The sequence below is a fragment of the Carettochelys insculpta genome, chromosome 2, assembly GCF_033958435.1.
Source record: "Carettochelys insculpta isolate YL-2023 chromosome 2, ASM3395843v1, whole genome shotgun sequence".
NCBI classification, from domain to species: domain Eukaryota; kingdom Metazoa; phylum Chordata; order Testudines; family Carettochelyidae; genus Carettochelys; species Carettochelys insculpta.
This window is the reverse complement of record NC_134138.1, coordinates 67,334,924-67,351,440: the sequence shown is the minus strand read 5'-3', so window position 1 is coordinate 67,351,440 and position 16,517 is coordinate 67,334,924. Positions and strand designations below refer to the sequence as shown.

The 16,517-nt window shown below is 46.4% G+C and overlaps 1 protein-coding gene and 1 non-coding gene across 2 annotated transcripts in view; both read right to left on the bottom strand.

The window, feature by feature from the left end:
- MYBL1 (MYB proto-oncogene like 1) overlaps positions 1-5,330 on the bottom strand; it is a 33,037-nt gene extending 27,707 nt beyond the window's left edge. The window contains exon 1 of the mRNA XM_074985750.1: positions 5,311-5,330. Within this exon, the coding sequence (XP_074841851.1) occupies positions 5,311-5,330 (20 nt within the window). The remainder of the gene's footprint in view (positions 1-5,310) is intronic.
- Positions 5,331-6,300: 970 nt separating this feature from the next.
- TRNAY-GUA (transfer RNA tyrosine (anticodon GUA)) lies at positions 6,301-6,390 on the bottom strand. The gene is given in 2 exon segments: positions 6,301-6,336; positions 6,354-6,390. It is a non-coding gene; the product is annotated as a tRNA-Tyr (tRNA).
- Between the last annotated feature and the right edge of the window lie 10,127 nt (positions 6,391-16,517).

The following is a 16,517-nucleotide window of genomic DNA, read 5'->3' as shown; positions in this document are numbered from 1 at the left end:
CCCTTTAGTCACTATGTACTTTGAATTTTTAATCACAAATATACATGCTTCATAATCTACAGCAATTCTTTCCCACTACTTACAAAAACAATTTACATTCAGTAAAGTGATTGCTTTAAGATGAACATGCAGTTCTTACCTGTTTTTCAACTCTAATAAGAAATTTTCTGTCTATAAAAATACAGACACTTTTGAAAATTTTGCACATTAAGGCCGTGTCTTCACTAGCCAAAAACTTTGAAATGGCCATTCAAATGGCCATTTCGAAGTTTACTAATGAAGCGCTGAAATACATATTCAGCGCTTCGTTAGCATGCGGGCGGCCGTGGCACTTCGAAATGGACGCGGCTCACTGCCGCACGGCTTGTCCAGACGGGGCTCCTTTTCAAAAGGACCCCAGCTACTTCGAAGTCCCCTTATTCCTATGAGCAGATGGAAATAAGGGGACTTCGAAGTAGGCGGGGTCCTTTCGAAAAGGAGCCCCATCTGGACGAGCCGCATGGCGGTGAGCCGTGTCCATTTCGAAGTGTCGCAGCCACCCACATGCTAATGAAGCGCTGAATATGTATTTCAGCGCTTCATTAGTAAACTTCAAAATGGCCATTTGCATGGCCATTTCGAAGTTTTTGGCTAGAGTAGACATAGCCTAAGTGTCCTTAAAAGCCAAATACACAAAAAAAGCATGTAGGTTTCAAATGCTCACCGATTTTGAATGTAACTCACTTAAGTCCTTTTGAAGTTGTATCCAAATGGTAAAGAAAAAAAGAATTTAAGCTTGGGATACAACTTTCAATAGAACGTAAGTCCCATTGGCTTCTGACTTATGAACATTTGTTTTTTATTGGAATTTAGGCTCCTAAGTCATTTAAGTGCTTTTGAAAGCTGTACCACAATTTCTCTCTTTTCCTGGCCCACTCCTCAACACACACAGTCTCACTCTCCATCTCTTCACTCAGGCTCAGCAACTGCATACTGATGATATACTTCCTTTTCTCACTTCAAGTAAGCCAATAAAATACACTTAAAAAATTACAACTCAGTTGTCTCCATGGCTGTGCCTGGCTTACAGGGACCTGTTAACAGAACTTTAAGTCAGAAGATATCTTACAACAAAACTTCTGTAGACAGATCGCAGCCTAACTGCCAAGCAGATGGCAAGAGTGATCAATTCTGTCGACAAGAGAGTGGCCAGTCTGGCCGGACGCTCTAGCAGCAGAACAGCCAACCAGACACACAACAGACAAGGCTGCCCTGTGTCTTGGAAGCCCTGTCTGTTGACCGCCTTTCTGTCGGCAGATCTCTGTTGACAGAGGAATTACTCCTTGTGGCTACAGCTGTCAACAAAAGTGCTGTGTTCTGTCAACTTACTATTGACAGAACGCACTTGGTAATCTGGACGCTCCGCGGGTTTTGGTGACAAAATAACTGTTGTGCCTACAAAACCCTCTATTGGAGACGTAGCCCATTTGCTTAAATTCTGTCAACTTGAACTCCATAATTTAAGCACTGTATAGTGGGCCAAAATTAAGTTAATAACTGGTAAAAGGATTCTGAAAAGCAGGCTATACAAAAAGGGCCAATACATCTGAATCAGAAAATGAAACAGACAGTAAGATACAAAAATAAAACAGTATAGTGCTCCCATTTGTTACAGCACAGTTAATCTAATTTTCTCTCATTTTCCACATCAAAAAGGCATCCTTTAAATGCCTTAATGCTTAATGACTTCTACCAACATTAATTTTTAAAATACTGATAATTGATCAGCTATGACATCGCTACTTAAATGGTTTACAATGAACACTTTACAAGGTTAATATTAAAGGCTCTTATAAAGTATTAGTCTGACTTAAAAAAGAAAAAGCTTTGTGCTTACACCACCTGCAGATTGGTGGTGACAAAGCAAATAAAGCAGCATATGGCATTAAGGTATCTCTTCCTCCTAACTACTGCCCAACAACACACTGATTCAGAGACACTAGTCTTACTAATCTACATCCTCAAATACTACTGTTTTGGGAGAAAATTATTTAAGAGGATACTCATTCAGCAAGTCAATAAAAAAAGACTAACTTTAATTTGTATTTGAATCAAAGACCAGTACATTCCGTGACAAGCCTGACAAAAATTATGCATTGACACCATTATCTCTGGTCCCTGTGGCACTCTAGTCCAGGGAAGAGGCAACTGTGAAGTGAATTTGATTTGTTTTAAGAATGTGTTTTCCAAAAAGAGATATGAAAATAAATACACACTGATTGTTATATGATAAACTCAATGAATATTACACTACGCTATATTCCCAGTAAACCTCAGCAGTGAATATCTTTTTTTTAAAGCAACACACACACACACACACACAAAACACAACACTACAAAAGTTTGTAGGAGTAAGGTTAATGTTTCAGCAAGTGGGCAGAGCACAGTTCGCACTGGCTGCAGATGTGGGAGATAGTGGAATTATACAACAATATTAGTTGTGTGTTTCTGCTAAAACAGTTAACACCAAAATAATGCACAATGCTTATATCTGAACTGTCCTAAATAAAATTCAGAGTCAACATCACAGAAGTGAATGGGACAGTTCACATCTTTGTAACGTCGTTTCAGGTTGTCTGTAGCCTCAGGAAGATACCAGTATCTTCCTACATTTGATTTATAGAGTTGAAGTTCTCTTTGCTATCGCATGCTAGGAAGAATTTTTTGAATATTTAGACTGTGGAAATGGAGCACAATATCACAGCCAAAAGCGGATTCCACAGTAATGTATGATACATATAGTCCTACCTACAGTGGCAGTTAAGAACTCTTCACTTGAAAGTTCTACTGAAAGACAAATGCATTCTACAAAACCCAAAGCCCCTAAATATCCAGTGTTTAAATTCCAGAGAGAGGGTATCTACACTAGATTCACATAGTAAAATGTCTTGTATTATAGCATATAGATTTTTTTAGATCAAGACACTAATAGGTGAGGTCCAAAAATTATACATGTGCTTAAGTATATTAGCTTTAAAATGAACTCTAAATCTAATAGTAATGGATTTTTTCAAATTTCAGTGATTACAATTGATTTGACCATTCTTCTGTAGTGCTGTGTTGTGAACTGAATTAGTGCATGAAAACAGAAAATAAAATAGAGCAATCTTATTTTCACTAAGCTGTTTTTAAAAGAAAACAAAATACATGAAATATTGAAAACTAATTCTAGCAGTCAAAAGACTTTTTAAATTAAGATTCTAACCTTCAGGGTCCCTTTTTATTATGGGGCTGAAGAGCTGGCAGATTAAATGAAAACTTCTCTCATTTTAAAAATCAAAGATAATGCCATACCTAACAATACCTCCTGGAATGCAAATATCACAATACCACCTTACTCTTCTACAGGCTGAACTTCTCTAATCCGGCAACATCCATGGTCCAGCATGATTTTAGTTAGCCAGATGTCCACTTATCTTTGGTGTGATCAAGTTTCCTGCAGTCCCATAAGGTTTGTTGACAGCCATCAGTCCTGGCTCTCAACATACTGTGTAGTTATTTAGCTCTAATTTACCCCAGAATGTATTCTAAGAGTCCAATAAGCAGTGGAAGTGTTGATAATGCTGCTAGACAAAATTGGTTTGGTGCCATTCAAGTCTTAAGGGTGCCGGAGTAGAGAGGTTCAACCCATATTAAGTTAGCAATCCCAAAAGCAGTTTGCACTTCTTCCTGTGTGTTGTGTTGTTAGATGCCAACATGGTAATTTTTCTTCTGTAAAAATTAGTAGCAGCAGAAGTAGAGAAAAAGAGCTCATAGTCTTTGTACACGTATTTTTATAATCTAGGAAAAAATGTAAATTCTTCACAACTCAGTACTTACTGACAGCAATGTTAGCACTTACTGAAAAATCAATAAGTCTTGCTTAGCTCCTAAACTCCAGATAGACAAGGTTAGATCAAGTAATAACTTTTAGCAGACCAACTTCTATTGATGGAAAAGAGATGCTACATATGGTATATTGGTGTGATATTGTAGCTGGGATGTCTGATGCTGTAGGATACAGTTGCTCACCTACATTAAGGTAGTTGATCCTTTCTAGTGTCTCAGATTATTTTTGTGCTCCTTAAAACAATTTCAGGGTATACATATTACTTTATTCTCCAGTTGCAGTTTTTCCACAAGAACTATGAATTTCTACTCTATTTGTAATAATCCTGATCTCCTCAAGAAGAAAAATACGTAAGTAGATTGTGATGTAGCAACAACCAAACTATAAGGTTTTCTGTCCTGTGAAGAATATGCAGTCACCGCAGTCTCCAAATAGTGTGAAAGGTCAAAACCCAATAGCTTTAATAACCTTGCTCTTCCCTTATCAATCTTACAAACCCCATTCTGTAGGTCATCTACTTCCAAAATTTTATTTTTTAAAACAGGAAACACTGGTAATCCACAACTAGAAAGACTGAAGACAATACTAATTAAATTAATAAATTTAATTTCCTAAAAGTTCAGATTTCTCATATGAGACACACAGGCTCCTACAAAATTGAAGATTTATCTGGAACAGCTCTCCATGTTTCCAGATGGATAAACGCTTTTGGTCACAGATGCCCAGCTAGAGGGAAAGAATCACACATAGCTTTCTTTTAATCAATGGATGTGCCAGACTAGGAACACAGAGCATATTTCAAAAAAAATAAGAACTAGCAAAGACAAAGCGGGGTATTAAAACCCTGTGGTTGGTTACAGCTAACCCTAACTTCCCACGAGGGGTGTACAGAAAGTAGAGAGATAAAGTATCAGGAAGACTATGGAAGAGAATGGGCGAAAGAGCAAGGATAACTACTGTGTGGGAAGAATCTAGGTCCCGCAGGGAAATAGACCATGAAGTTACCTTTATGTCTGTGGGTGGGGCCACATGGGAAAGACATGGGTGCAGTGGCTCCAGGGGCTCCGATACGCAAGGAGATAGAGAAGTCAGGGAACACTTGTGTGGAGACAGGCGGATGACAGCAGACGGGGAGGGGGTGATGCAGACGGGACGTAGCTCCGGTGTGTGGCGCGGGTGGGAGGGACTGGGCAATGACAGCTGAGAGCCCGGGAACGGACAGCTGGGTAGGAGGAGAGGCAGAAAAAGGACGGGGGACGAGGGGAAAGCTGAGGTGGGACCGGACTGCAGGCCGGGGCCGGGGCCGGGGCCGGGGCCGGGGCCGGGGCGGGGCGGGGGGGATCGGAGTCCCTGAGCGCGGAAGAGAAAAGCGCAGAGATCGGACCGGGATCCGGGAGCCTGAGCCAGGCAGGCGGGCGGGCCAGCCGCGGGGCGCGACTCACCTGCGCGGTCTCTTCGCCATCCTCCAAGCGCACCATAGGAAAGGGGCGGAGACGGGCTGGGGAACGGAGCTTCGCGGCTCCCCGCCCGGGCTCCACACCCTGCCCCGGGGCTCCCGCACGGGCTCGGGAGGCGGAGCCGATCACGCACCCCGACACGCACCGGGGAAGGGGGCGGCTGCTCCTACAGCTGCCGGAGACTCCAGCCCGTCCGGCCCCCTCCCTACTGGCAGCAGCTCCGAGCCCCGGCCTGGCCCGGCCCGGCCCCCCGCTCACAGATCATGGCCCGGCCCGGCTGCGAGGACAGGATCGGGGGCAGCAGGCGCTTCTTGTCCGCCTCCGATGCCCGGTCACAACTGCCCCGGCTTCGGCCGCGCCTCTCCCGCTGCGCCTCCGCCGCGGCCGCGCTTGCCGCTGGATTTGTCCGTGCCGCCGAATCTCGCGCCCAGCCTCCTTCCAGAGCCACCGTTTGAATCTGCGCACGCGGACTGCAAGCCCATTGGCTGCGGGGGCCGCACGCGATCGAGGCGGGGCACCGAGCCAGGGGGGAAGAGGTGCGACCAGTGGGGAAAGAGGGGGCGGGGCATGGAGCCAGAGGGGGGCGGGTCCACAGCGCGAGAGGGGGCGGGGCTTAGCGCGCTGCATGCTGGGGGAGTGAGTTTTTCCTCCGGCCCAGCCTGACGCGCAGGAATAGCGGCTGCTTGTGCCTAAGGCTGAGCAATAAACCCACCGCCCTGCCCGGGCTCGGCTGCCGCTCGCGCTTCCCTGGCCTCTGACCTCCCTCCCCGGAGGTGCTGGGGCTGGCGCGTGCAGGGAGCCGGCGGGTGGCTGTGCGTGGGACCAGGTCCCCTCTATCCAGTAGCTCTTTCGCCTGCCAGTGACAAAGGACCAGTAAAATGCAGCACGTCCGTAACTCACGCTGCTCGTGGTGCGCGTGTTACCGGCAAGGACGGCCTCGGCTTCTCCACGCGTGTTAAGACGCAAAATCTTGCCTCCTTCGAGCCGGAATCGAACCAGCGACCTAAGGATTCCTACAGGCAACACCTCTACAGTCCTCCGCTCTACCAGCTGAGCTATCGAAGGCGCTGATGAAGGTTTTTCCTTTACTTTCTAGTCAAGTTTCATTACTCTGACTCACGCTGCATACACTGAGTCACTTCCAGGCCAGTTAAAGAGGGGTTAGGTGAGGATAACACCAAGCCGGTGTACCAATAACAAAAGGAAAGAGCAATGCAGCTTTGGAGAGCCCACCTGTGGCCCATTGCAATATGGTGCCAGCCAGACTTACAATTTTTTTTTCCTATAAAACCAAGGAAGTTCTCTCCAGGGAGGTTTTCCTTCCTCTTACTTATATTTGTTCGATGTACTGATACATGTATAACCTGAGACTTCGTCTACATAACTGTACTGTGTATTATAACCGTGCCCACTCATCTGAGTGACAGAGTATTAGCAGCCTAGACCCTGCTGTGAACAGCAGTACTTCAATGGGCACCATTCTCCCTTTGACATGATTACCACCTCTTTGGGAGTTGGAGTACTACACCAAGAGGCAAAGCTCTCTTATCAGCGGCACTAACTACTACTGCAGAGTACAATTGCAGCACTGTCAGGCTGTGGCTACACCATGCAGCAGGGCCATCAATCTACTTCCGCTACACTGATAGCGTAGCTGAAGTTGGCATACTCAGTGCAGCGTCGTGTACAGTAAGGTCAGTGGGGGCTGCTCTCCCATCAACACTGGCTACTTGTCTTGTTAAAGTAGTGGCATCAACAGGAGCATATTCAGAGATCGATTTATCGTATCTACTGCACACACAATAAATTGACAGCAGTTGAATCGATCACTGCCGTGACGATCCCCTGCGTTGAGCAGACAAGGCCTAAGTATAGCTAGACAAGCCAAGGAATAGCATTCTCCCTTAGTCCTGTGAAAAATGATTAGGAGCAGCATTTCCTGTAAGCTGAGCACTTGGGTGGGCACCCAAGAGAGACTCAGGTGCTGCCCTGCTGATTAGCAGAGTGTCCAGAGTCACCCACAGTGAGCAGCCTGTATTTTTTATTGGTAGTGCACATCCACATGTGTCTTGGTGCATATAACAAAATTTATTCTGCTCACAAATGGAAAAAAATTAGAGGGGACACTGATTAGGAGTGAGGAAAAGAGGAAGATCAGCCTCCACATTATAAGGTTCTTTGTTTTGGGGTAGGGAGGTTAAATATGAAAGTCAAAGCATGGGTTTGGTTTTTTGGGGGGTAGTTCTTTGCTGGCTTGTTTGTTTCTTTGTTTGCCTTTTATTTAAATCAAACACAAAAATAGGTGAGCAGTCTCCAGATTCTCCAGATGTGAAGAAGTGGGTCTGTCCCACGAAAGCTCACCCCTAATAAATTATTTTGTCAGTCTTTAAGGTGATACCGGACTGCTTTTTTGTTTTCCTCTGCCTGGAACTCCTTCCCACGCTCCACAGTCCAAACCACTAGTCACAGCCCTCAGTCCTTCGACTCCCAGACATGTTTCTAGTTCACTCAGCCTCTGTTCCTGGCAGCTGCCCCTGGACAGGGAGCAGAAGAAATGGAACCACCTACTTCTCCCACTGACTGCTCTTGTGGCCACTGTGGAGAAGCCAGACTCCACTGCCTGGGAGGGCTGATAGAGCACCATCTGATGAGTGGTAGAGCGACCTCCCCAGAACTATAAAATCCCCAGCCAGGCTGGTTGGGGACCTGGAGGGGGCCAGTCCAGCAGAGTGGGGAAGGGGTGGGACCAGCAGCTTGGGAGGGTGCACAGGGCCTCACAACCCATGGGGGGGTCTATTCAGCCCCGTCTACGTCTCGCTGCACATGTGGCACATGGAGCTGTCCATGGGACTGGGTGCTGGCTGTCACCAGCGGCCATCATGGTATGCCAGGGGTCATGGCCAGCCGAGATGTGTCTGGGCCTAGACCACTAGGCCTGTGCATGGCCTGCTGGCAGCCGTGTCACCCCCACCCCACGAGCGAGGGTGCATGCCCCACCATGGACTTACCAGAGGGTCTCTCAATGAACTTGGGCGATGCGTGGCTCCTGGTCACCTGGCTGGACAACTAGGAGGGCACGTCGATCACAAGGTCCCCCTCCTCACTCGACCACCCTAGGGTGGCATCCAGCCCTTGGCTCTGGGTCCCTGGTCCCAGCTCCTTCTGGGCTTCTTCCTCAGGCTGGTCTGCAGCATGTCCAGGACACCGGGTGGCAGGGAGCTGTCCCAGGGCTTCAGGATGGACCAGAGCTCCCAGTAGTAGGGGAAGGTGGAGGACCTGCCCCTGAGCACCCGGCCTCATCCCAGGCCTGGGTGAAGCCCTGTCGGAGCTCTTTAACTTTGCTCTGGACTTGATCTGGAGTGTGCATGGGGTGTCCCCAGATGCTGAGGCCATAGGTGAGGCGGGTGAAGGCCATGGCATTGCAGAGCTTCACCCCCATCTCCCTCAACACCACCTCCTCCTTCCACAGTCCCAGGAGGTCTCCTAATTTGGGCTCTGTCCAGGAGGGAGCCCTTTTTTTCTTTCCTCCCTGCTGCTCCAGGGAGACCTGTGAGGGCTCAGAGGGGAGGAACCCAGGTGCTCCTGCAGTGGGCGGCTGCTGGCCATTGCTGTGCAGTGATGTTCGGAGGGCAGCTCTGAGGGCGTGCTGAGAGCAGCTCACACCTTTGCTACTCACATGCTTTCAGCTTCCTGCCACGGCATTTACAGGTCCATGCAGCTTTAAGAGCGTTCAGATGCGGGGATCATAGAGCCCCGCGGCTGCAGGCCAGGGTGTCTCTGCACTCCAGCTGGCTGGCACCATGGTGGACTCCTCTGTGGAAAGAGTGGGCCGTAGAGTGTCTATACATGCCTTTTTTTGAAAGAGAATTTCGAAAAGGGGCACTTTTCCTCTTACGGGATCAGGGTCCAGATTTCAAAGCCTGAGCTGAATTCCTCCAATTTCCTTTCGAAAGAACATGTTGTATGTGTAGATGCCCCCCGTCCCCGGTTCTTTCAAAAGAGAGCCTGTATTTTCAAAATTAAGTGCACATGTACACACAGCTTTGATTGGTGTGTTTTGTTCTTCTGTCTTCCTGACTTTCACTCTGAAACATTCTCTCTCTCGGGAGCACGGTAGGTTCTGAACAATTTTTTTTTTAAATCACTGTACAGCTGCTCTGATACTTTGGATAAAGCACTCATATAATCGCCATCCATAAATGGCTTTCCTCATTTCAAAATCTCTTGAGTTGCCACAAAACTACCCACCGTTTTGCTACGTGGTGATTCCACCCATTTAGTGAATGTGTTTTTATTTTGCTGTGCTTTGTGTAGCAGCTCCTTCATAGCATTTTTCTGGCATCTCCAGCTAGATACTGCTCAGCAAAAGTCATGTATTTTTTGAGAAAAATGCATCTCAAAGTTGCATTTTTTGCTGGTGGTGAATTTCTCATTGCAAATGAGATATAAAGGGAGCACAGCCAAACTAGATATAAATGCAAAGAATTGGGTCCATTTAGTTTGAAATTCTCTGGTTTTATCTTTGATTTTCCTCTATTTGAAGCCACTCCAACCCCACTTGAATTATGCCAATTTTACTTCACGTTTAATTTCAGTTGTCTTTCTTAAAATGGGTGTTGCCCTTCACAGCTGGAATACTGCAAGCTTCCTTTTCCTTTTCAAAATCAAGACTTTATTAGCAACACAAGCAAAACGCACAATGCACAGCATATAATAAGGGGGCAGTTACCCAACATTTCAAGGTCATATATAGTTTGCTATTTAGATATGAGATGTTCATTACTGTGCTTTTACACATTCACCATTTATCGAAAATAACAAGGAGTGTTTGTTTTTTTCAGTTTGCAATTATAGTGTCAGGAGCCATAAGGAAGTCCTTAAAGAGCCGCATGCAACTCCAGAGCCGTAGGTTGCAGGCCACTGACCAGCACATTCAAACTGTGGCAGCCTGCGGCCTTTTACTGGTGGCTACTTGGGCCTTGAAGTAAAAATGAGCACAGGGCAGGGGGAGAGCAAGCAAGGTACCATGGAGGAAAGGGGGACACTAACGGCAGGACTTTGGAGAAGGAGCAGGGCAAGGGTGTTAGGTTTTCCACAATTAGAAACTTGGCAACCCTAAGCTCAGAGGTAAAGGTTTTAATACTGGATAGAAAATAATATTAGGACACTATCCTTCAGTGAGGGAGGCAAACTTCTCTACCCAGCACAGTCCTCCATGGAAATCCAGAGGATTCTACACAGTAGTCTTCCTTCTCAGGGGTCACTGAAGGATCAGGGCTATAGAAGTTAATGGAATTTCATCAGAAGTTTCACGCTACTACCATTTATTCCAGGGGATATGTCTACACTGCTAGGTAAACAAACTGTCTCTGCCTGAGCTAGTGGAAAAATAGTGTGGACATTGTAACACAGGTGAAGGCATGGGCAGGCTGCTCAAGTACCATCTGACCTCCTAGATCTGGATTTGTGTGGCTACGGTAAGACACAATCCATGCAGCAACATCTACATTGCTATTTTTAGTTCATTAGCTCAGACAAAGCTAGCCTTAGTCTGCGTGCCCTGGCTGGGAAGCATGCTCTCATCTGCAGTGTAGGCAGATGCTTAGACAAACGTTTATACTTCTCTTCAGAAATATGTCTACTTATAAAATGGTTTAAAACATAGTGGAGCTTCTTGCTTGAGAAAGAGCTATAAGCGTTGTACACAAGTAACAGTCTGAGTGTCATCTTCATAAAGTAAGTTATAGCCAGTCTAGAAAAAGACTCCACATTTGCTTATACGTTACCCTATGTGAAAGGCTTTTAGTTATTCATACAAGTAACTTACAACAAAGTCAAAATTTAAAGTCGTATGAGCCTAGGGAAAAGTTATCACTCCAGTGACTTACGTATGGCATAGTCCTTACAGTTCAGTGCACAAAAGAGGGGGTTTAGGGTGGGGAGGTAGTTTCAGTTCTCCACCTTTTGGTATCTTAATTAGCAAATCAAGTAAATATTTTCTATGTATGGTTTTAACATGAGTTTTAGGATGTACATGGTTTGTGGGGGAAAATGTGTACATATTTTATCCAGGGAGCCTCAAAGAAAATACAGGTGTGTGAAGTTTTCATCTAAACATTATGTGTTTAAACACTGGAGATTACAATTTTTGCTCAGAAGTGAGATGCTTAAGAAAGATAAATATTTTATCTCTGAGTTTTTCTTCTGGAGTATAAGCAGAGCCCTTTGTACCAAAAGAAATAAGAAATCTTAGCTTGCAGCGCCCCCTATACATTCAACTAAGAATCTAAATTCTCAGCAATTGGGCTGAAAGTCCATTGGAAAAGCAAAGCTGGAGCTGTAAACCGGAAATTGTTTTGTCTTCTTTTCATTTAAAAATTCACATAATTACATATCCTTTCCGTGGTTTATGTACTATGTCTGTTCAATACCAAGCTGCACTGGTGTGATTGTGCTGTACCCAAGAGCTAATGGCACGTACGTGTCCCCACGTTGGGATTATGACAAGACCCCATGAACTACAGTTTATTCAATATTTATAGACAGATAAAACAGCCTTTTTCAGGCATTTCCCATGTTTTTGGTTCTGCTTTATACAGCACCAAAAAACATCTGGACTTAATAATCAATACTTTAATAAAATCAACAGATATAAAGTCCAAAGGGCTTGAAAGACATTTGATTATTAAAACCAGCATATTTTAAATGGATGTACATGTTAGCATATCTGCATGTATATATTTACCTGTTTTATATATACACACACAAGAATCTGAAGTGTTAATCTTGATTAACAGATTAAGAGCTGGTTACATAGTATTCAAGACATGAGGTTTGTAAGAGTGGTACTATAGTCATTATGTGACTGATGCAGTCAATGTTCCTTATTCCCATTGTGACAAAAAGTGCAGTAAATATTGTTCTTTATGTTTCATTGAGAATCCCATGCACACCAGATCATATTTATTATTATTTATATTTCTTACCTGTGACATTAATCTTCTTTACTACCACACTTGTAATTCACAAGGGTAATTTTCCTTTCTCATATGTCATTTTACTTACGCTGGCCACTTCCACCCATGGGAGGGGTAGTTTCATTGGCTTATCATTATTTGTCAGCAGCAGCTGGAGCTGGCAAATGTTTAAAAAATAAGTGACAGTGCATTCCATGTTTGTGAAAGCTGCCAAACTGACAGCTTCAGCAATGGAAGGGGCTGTTTGTTTGACATACAGCCCAGGCAACACCAGTGCAACTTTTCTCACCCTGCCTTGGCTAGATGCTCCAACCCCATCCTGAGACAAGATCACTTGCATAGAGATCTGAAGTCCATTCTGACCCCATGCCAATTCAGTGCCCGGTTTCTTTTGCTGAGACTGCAAGCAAACCGTTTGTTCCAGACGTTGCCATTTGGATGGCAAGTGGACTGAGACCACCCAATTTTCTCATGAGGAAACAAAGAGAGGTCAGATGGAGATTACCTCAGGCTGCTGCTGACCAACAGCTGAGTCAAGCTGGCAATACCTTACTACCAGTCTAACCCCTCTAACCTTTCCACCCCCCACAAAACCAAAAGGCTTCTCCACTCAAAGAAATCAAGAGAAAGTGTTGCCTAACAAAATGGGAGATAAGATGTCAAACCTCCCAGGTTTCCAGCTTTAACAATGGCTCAATAATCTCAAGCAGGGCTGGCTGTTGGGTCACTGGGATTTAATGAGGCTAAGCCTCACTGATTTCACAACTGTGCAGGATGCATGATGCTCCCAGAGCAGAGACCCCCAAAGTGTAGTGTGCACCTGTAAAGGGGCCCAAAGGAAAATCTGGTGGCAGTGGGGCCACGGCCAGTATCTGCATAGGCAGGAGAGAGATACCCAATCCTTCCCACCCCTGGCCCTCCTCCCACACTTTCTCCTCCAGTCCCACCCCCAGCTGTGTCCTCAGGTCCCATCTTGGCTCACAGCTCTTGGTCAGCCCCCAGTCTTGTGACAGCTCCATTTCCAGCCTAGGGCCAGGGTGAGGCAAGGCCTGGAGTGGAGCTGCACCTGGCCACAAGCCTGGCTGGCTGCAGCTCTGGCCCCATCTGCAGCCTCAGCCCATGCCATGATCCTGCTCCCAGCCCTAAACCCCAGCTACAGCCCCAACCAAGGTGCCCTTAGCTCTGTCCACATCTCCCCTCACTCTCCCCAGAGCTTTAGCCGTGCTGGCTCTGGAGGGCCACGGGACATTGACAGGGGTAAGAAGGGGATGCAATCCTCAGTAATCTGGGGACTGCTCCCCTAGAGGGCAACATGTGAGGCTTCAGTATGCTTATCTGCTACCATAAGATTTATGGTCCTACAGCACATGCCCCATAGGGAACAAAGCAGAACTTTCATAGGACTCGCTCCAGAGGGTATGTCTACACTGCACTGTAAACCCAGATTCAGGCCCAGGTTTAAGTTCAGGTCACTCTACTGTCCAACCCAGTCTTCTGACTCAGGCCAGAAACCTCTCAGGAGTCCAGCCTGCAGACTCACTGAGGGCATAGGTTCAAACCAAAGAGTCCCACTGTAGCATGGGTCTGAAGCCACTTACCTTGAAATTAAGGTTGCCAACTTCCTACTCACACAAAACTGACCATCCTTGACCCACACCCTGGCCTCCTATTCCTCCAAGGCTCCACGCTGCTCACTCCATCTCCTCTGTCACATCCTCTCCCCACTCTCACTCCCTCATTTTCAGTGGGCTGGGGCAGAAGACTGAGTGGTGGGGGAAGTGAGGGCTCCGGCTGAGGACACAGGCTCTGGTGTGAGGAATCTGGGGGCAGGATGTGGAAGGGTGATCTGAGCTGGGGCAATGGGTGGGACAGGAGAAAGCTGAAAAGTGCAGGCTCTGGGCAGCTTAGGGCAGTCAGTTTTTGATGAGAGCTCCAGGCAGCACTCAGGGCTGAAGGCCAGGAGGCATGCTGCAGTCCAGACACTGCTGAGGAGTGGCTGCCCCATCCCCATCTCCATCCCTTCCATTCCAGGCTCTTGGCCCTACTGGTTGTGGCCAAGCATCTCTGAAAAACTGCTCACTCGGAAGGTACCACCCTTGCAGCTGTTATTGGCTGTGGTTCCCAGAGAGTAAGAGCTGCATAGCTGGCACTTGGTAAGTAACAGCATGCAGAGCCACCAGGTATCTCTACCCACAGGAGCCAGAGGGGGTAAGGAGCCTGCTTTAGCCCCACTGCACTGATGACCAGAGACTTTTAATTGCCCAGGCAGCAGTGCTTACCGGAGCCATCAGCGTCCATTTACAGCCAGGCATTCTGGTTGAAAATCAGACACCTGACAATCCTGCTTACAATGTGGATACAGCCGAACCCCAACCTCGTGTCCAGAGAGTCCACCAGCACTGGCCCACATTCCCTAAGTCTATGCCCCTGGTCTTTCTATCCCCCGGTTTCTCAATCAGTTCCCAGGAACCAGCCTCCAAGTTAAAATACAGCTGCTCAGCATTTAACTCAGACCACAACTGGATAGAGCTCACCCTAGACTGTATTAGCTTTAGGCAGCATGCTGAAGCTCTACACCAGGCATGCTGCCAGCTCACCCCAGGAACACAGTCAGCTTTTGGTAAATCGATTGTGATGGGAGCAAGACATTTGACCTCAGCAGCGAGAGCTCAAGAAATGAGCACAAGTAAGAAAGTGGCTCAGAAAAGAACTGTCGGTACAGAGGAGCCACTGGATTGCCCAGCAGTGCCCGCTGTGGATCATGCATAGCAAGCTCACACATGCACACTTTAGGACTGCATGCAGGCTGTGCACTTTTCCCTTGCTCCCTGATTCTCAGGAGAAGAAGAGTGGCAGGGTGCCACTACAGGCAGCTCCTACCACACGTACACACTGCCCCCACTCCTGCAATTGCGTGGGAGGGGGACCGAGATGTGGGCCAGTCCTGGACCCACCTGGGACATGCCTGCAGCCAGCCCCTTTCATGTGCCTGCTGCTCAGCCAGCAAGAAGCCCCGGAAGCCCAGCAGAGAGCAGCCGCACCTGTGCTCCAGCCCACAGGCTCCTTCTTGCAGGAGCTGTGCACCTCTGAACACACGACTAGAATATTGGTATAGAAAGCTAGAGCTTGCTAAGGAAGGACAGGACAGAAGGAGGAAGGTGTTGCCTTATATATTGAAAATGTATACATTTGTACTGAGGTTGAGGTGGAAATAGCAGGCAGACTTGTCAAAAGTTTCTCAGTAAGGATAAAGGGGGTTGAAAAAAAAAAAAAACCAACCCAGCACTAAGTGGCTCCTCTCACCTGCTTTAACCCTTTCAGGGCAAATGTGGGGAGTACACCCCATCACAGGCTGTTTCTGAACCATGTTGAATTTTGTGGAAAAAGGACTCTGGTGGCTTTAACAGATGAAAATAAAAAAACCCTTTGATGCCTTTGGTTTTTATCAAGAGGATTGCAAAAGGTGCACTAGAAGGTGAGCATGTAACCAATACAAATGCATTAGCATGACCACAGGGAAACACCAATCCCAAGTACTGTATCTAAAAAATTATACCATATGGGCACATGGTTGCCATAGGGAACAGTTAAGTGGCTTAGATGCAATGTATGATAGCACACAGTATTTCAGTCCTCTTTTCTCCCTATCTACACACTCCACAAATGCCCACCTCTGAGAGAAAACCCAGCAGGACAAATCACTCATTTCTAATGAGCAAAGCAGTTTGGCATCTGAGCTTTCAGATTTGCTGGGATCCCAAATCTTACAAAGAATCTCTTTCCCACTACCTCCCATTGTATTGTTAGAAGAGTAGCACAGGGAAAGGTACAGAACAGCCTAAATTTCCTATTATGAAGACTCAATAAAAGCCACACTGGCACAAAAGAAAGGCAAGTGGCAGACAGCCGATCAGAAAGTTGGCAGGAAAACTGACTTTTTAAAAATATATAATGGGCCTCTTTGGAATTTGCTGTATATAATCTGGTGGGAGTGGCAGAAAGGTAAATTATGTATTCATTTCTACAACTATGCAACTGTATTATTCACATGGCCCCGGCTTTAAATAAATCCCTGTACGTTGAGTTCACTGTACAGCATATACTCCTGAGTTTCACAACTATCTAAAGAAAGGGAGTTTTTAAACAAGAGCTCAACATTTAAGAGATACTCTTACTGAAAGCAGAGCACACAAGAACAAACCCCTGTCATTGTTC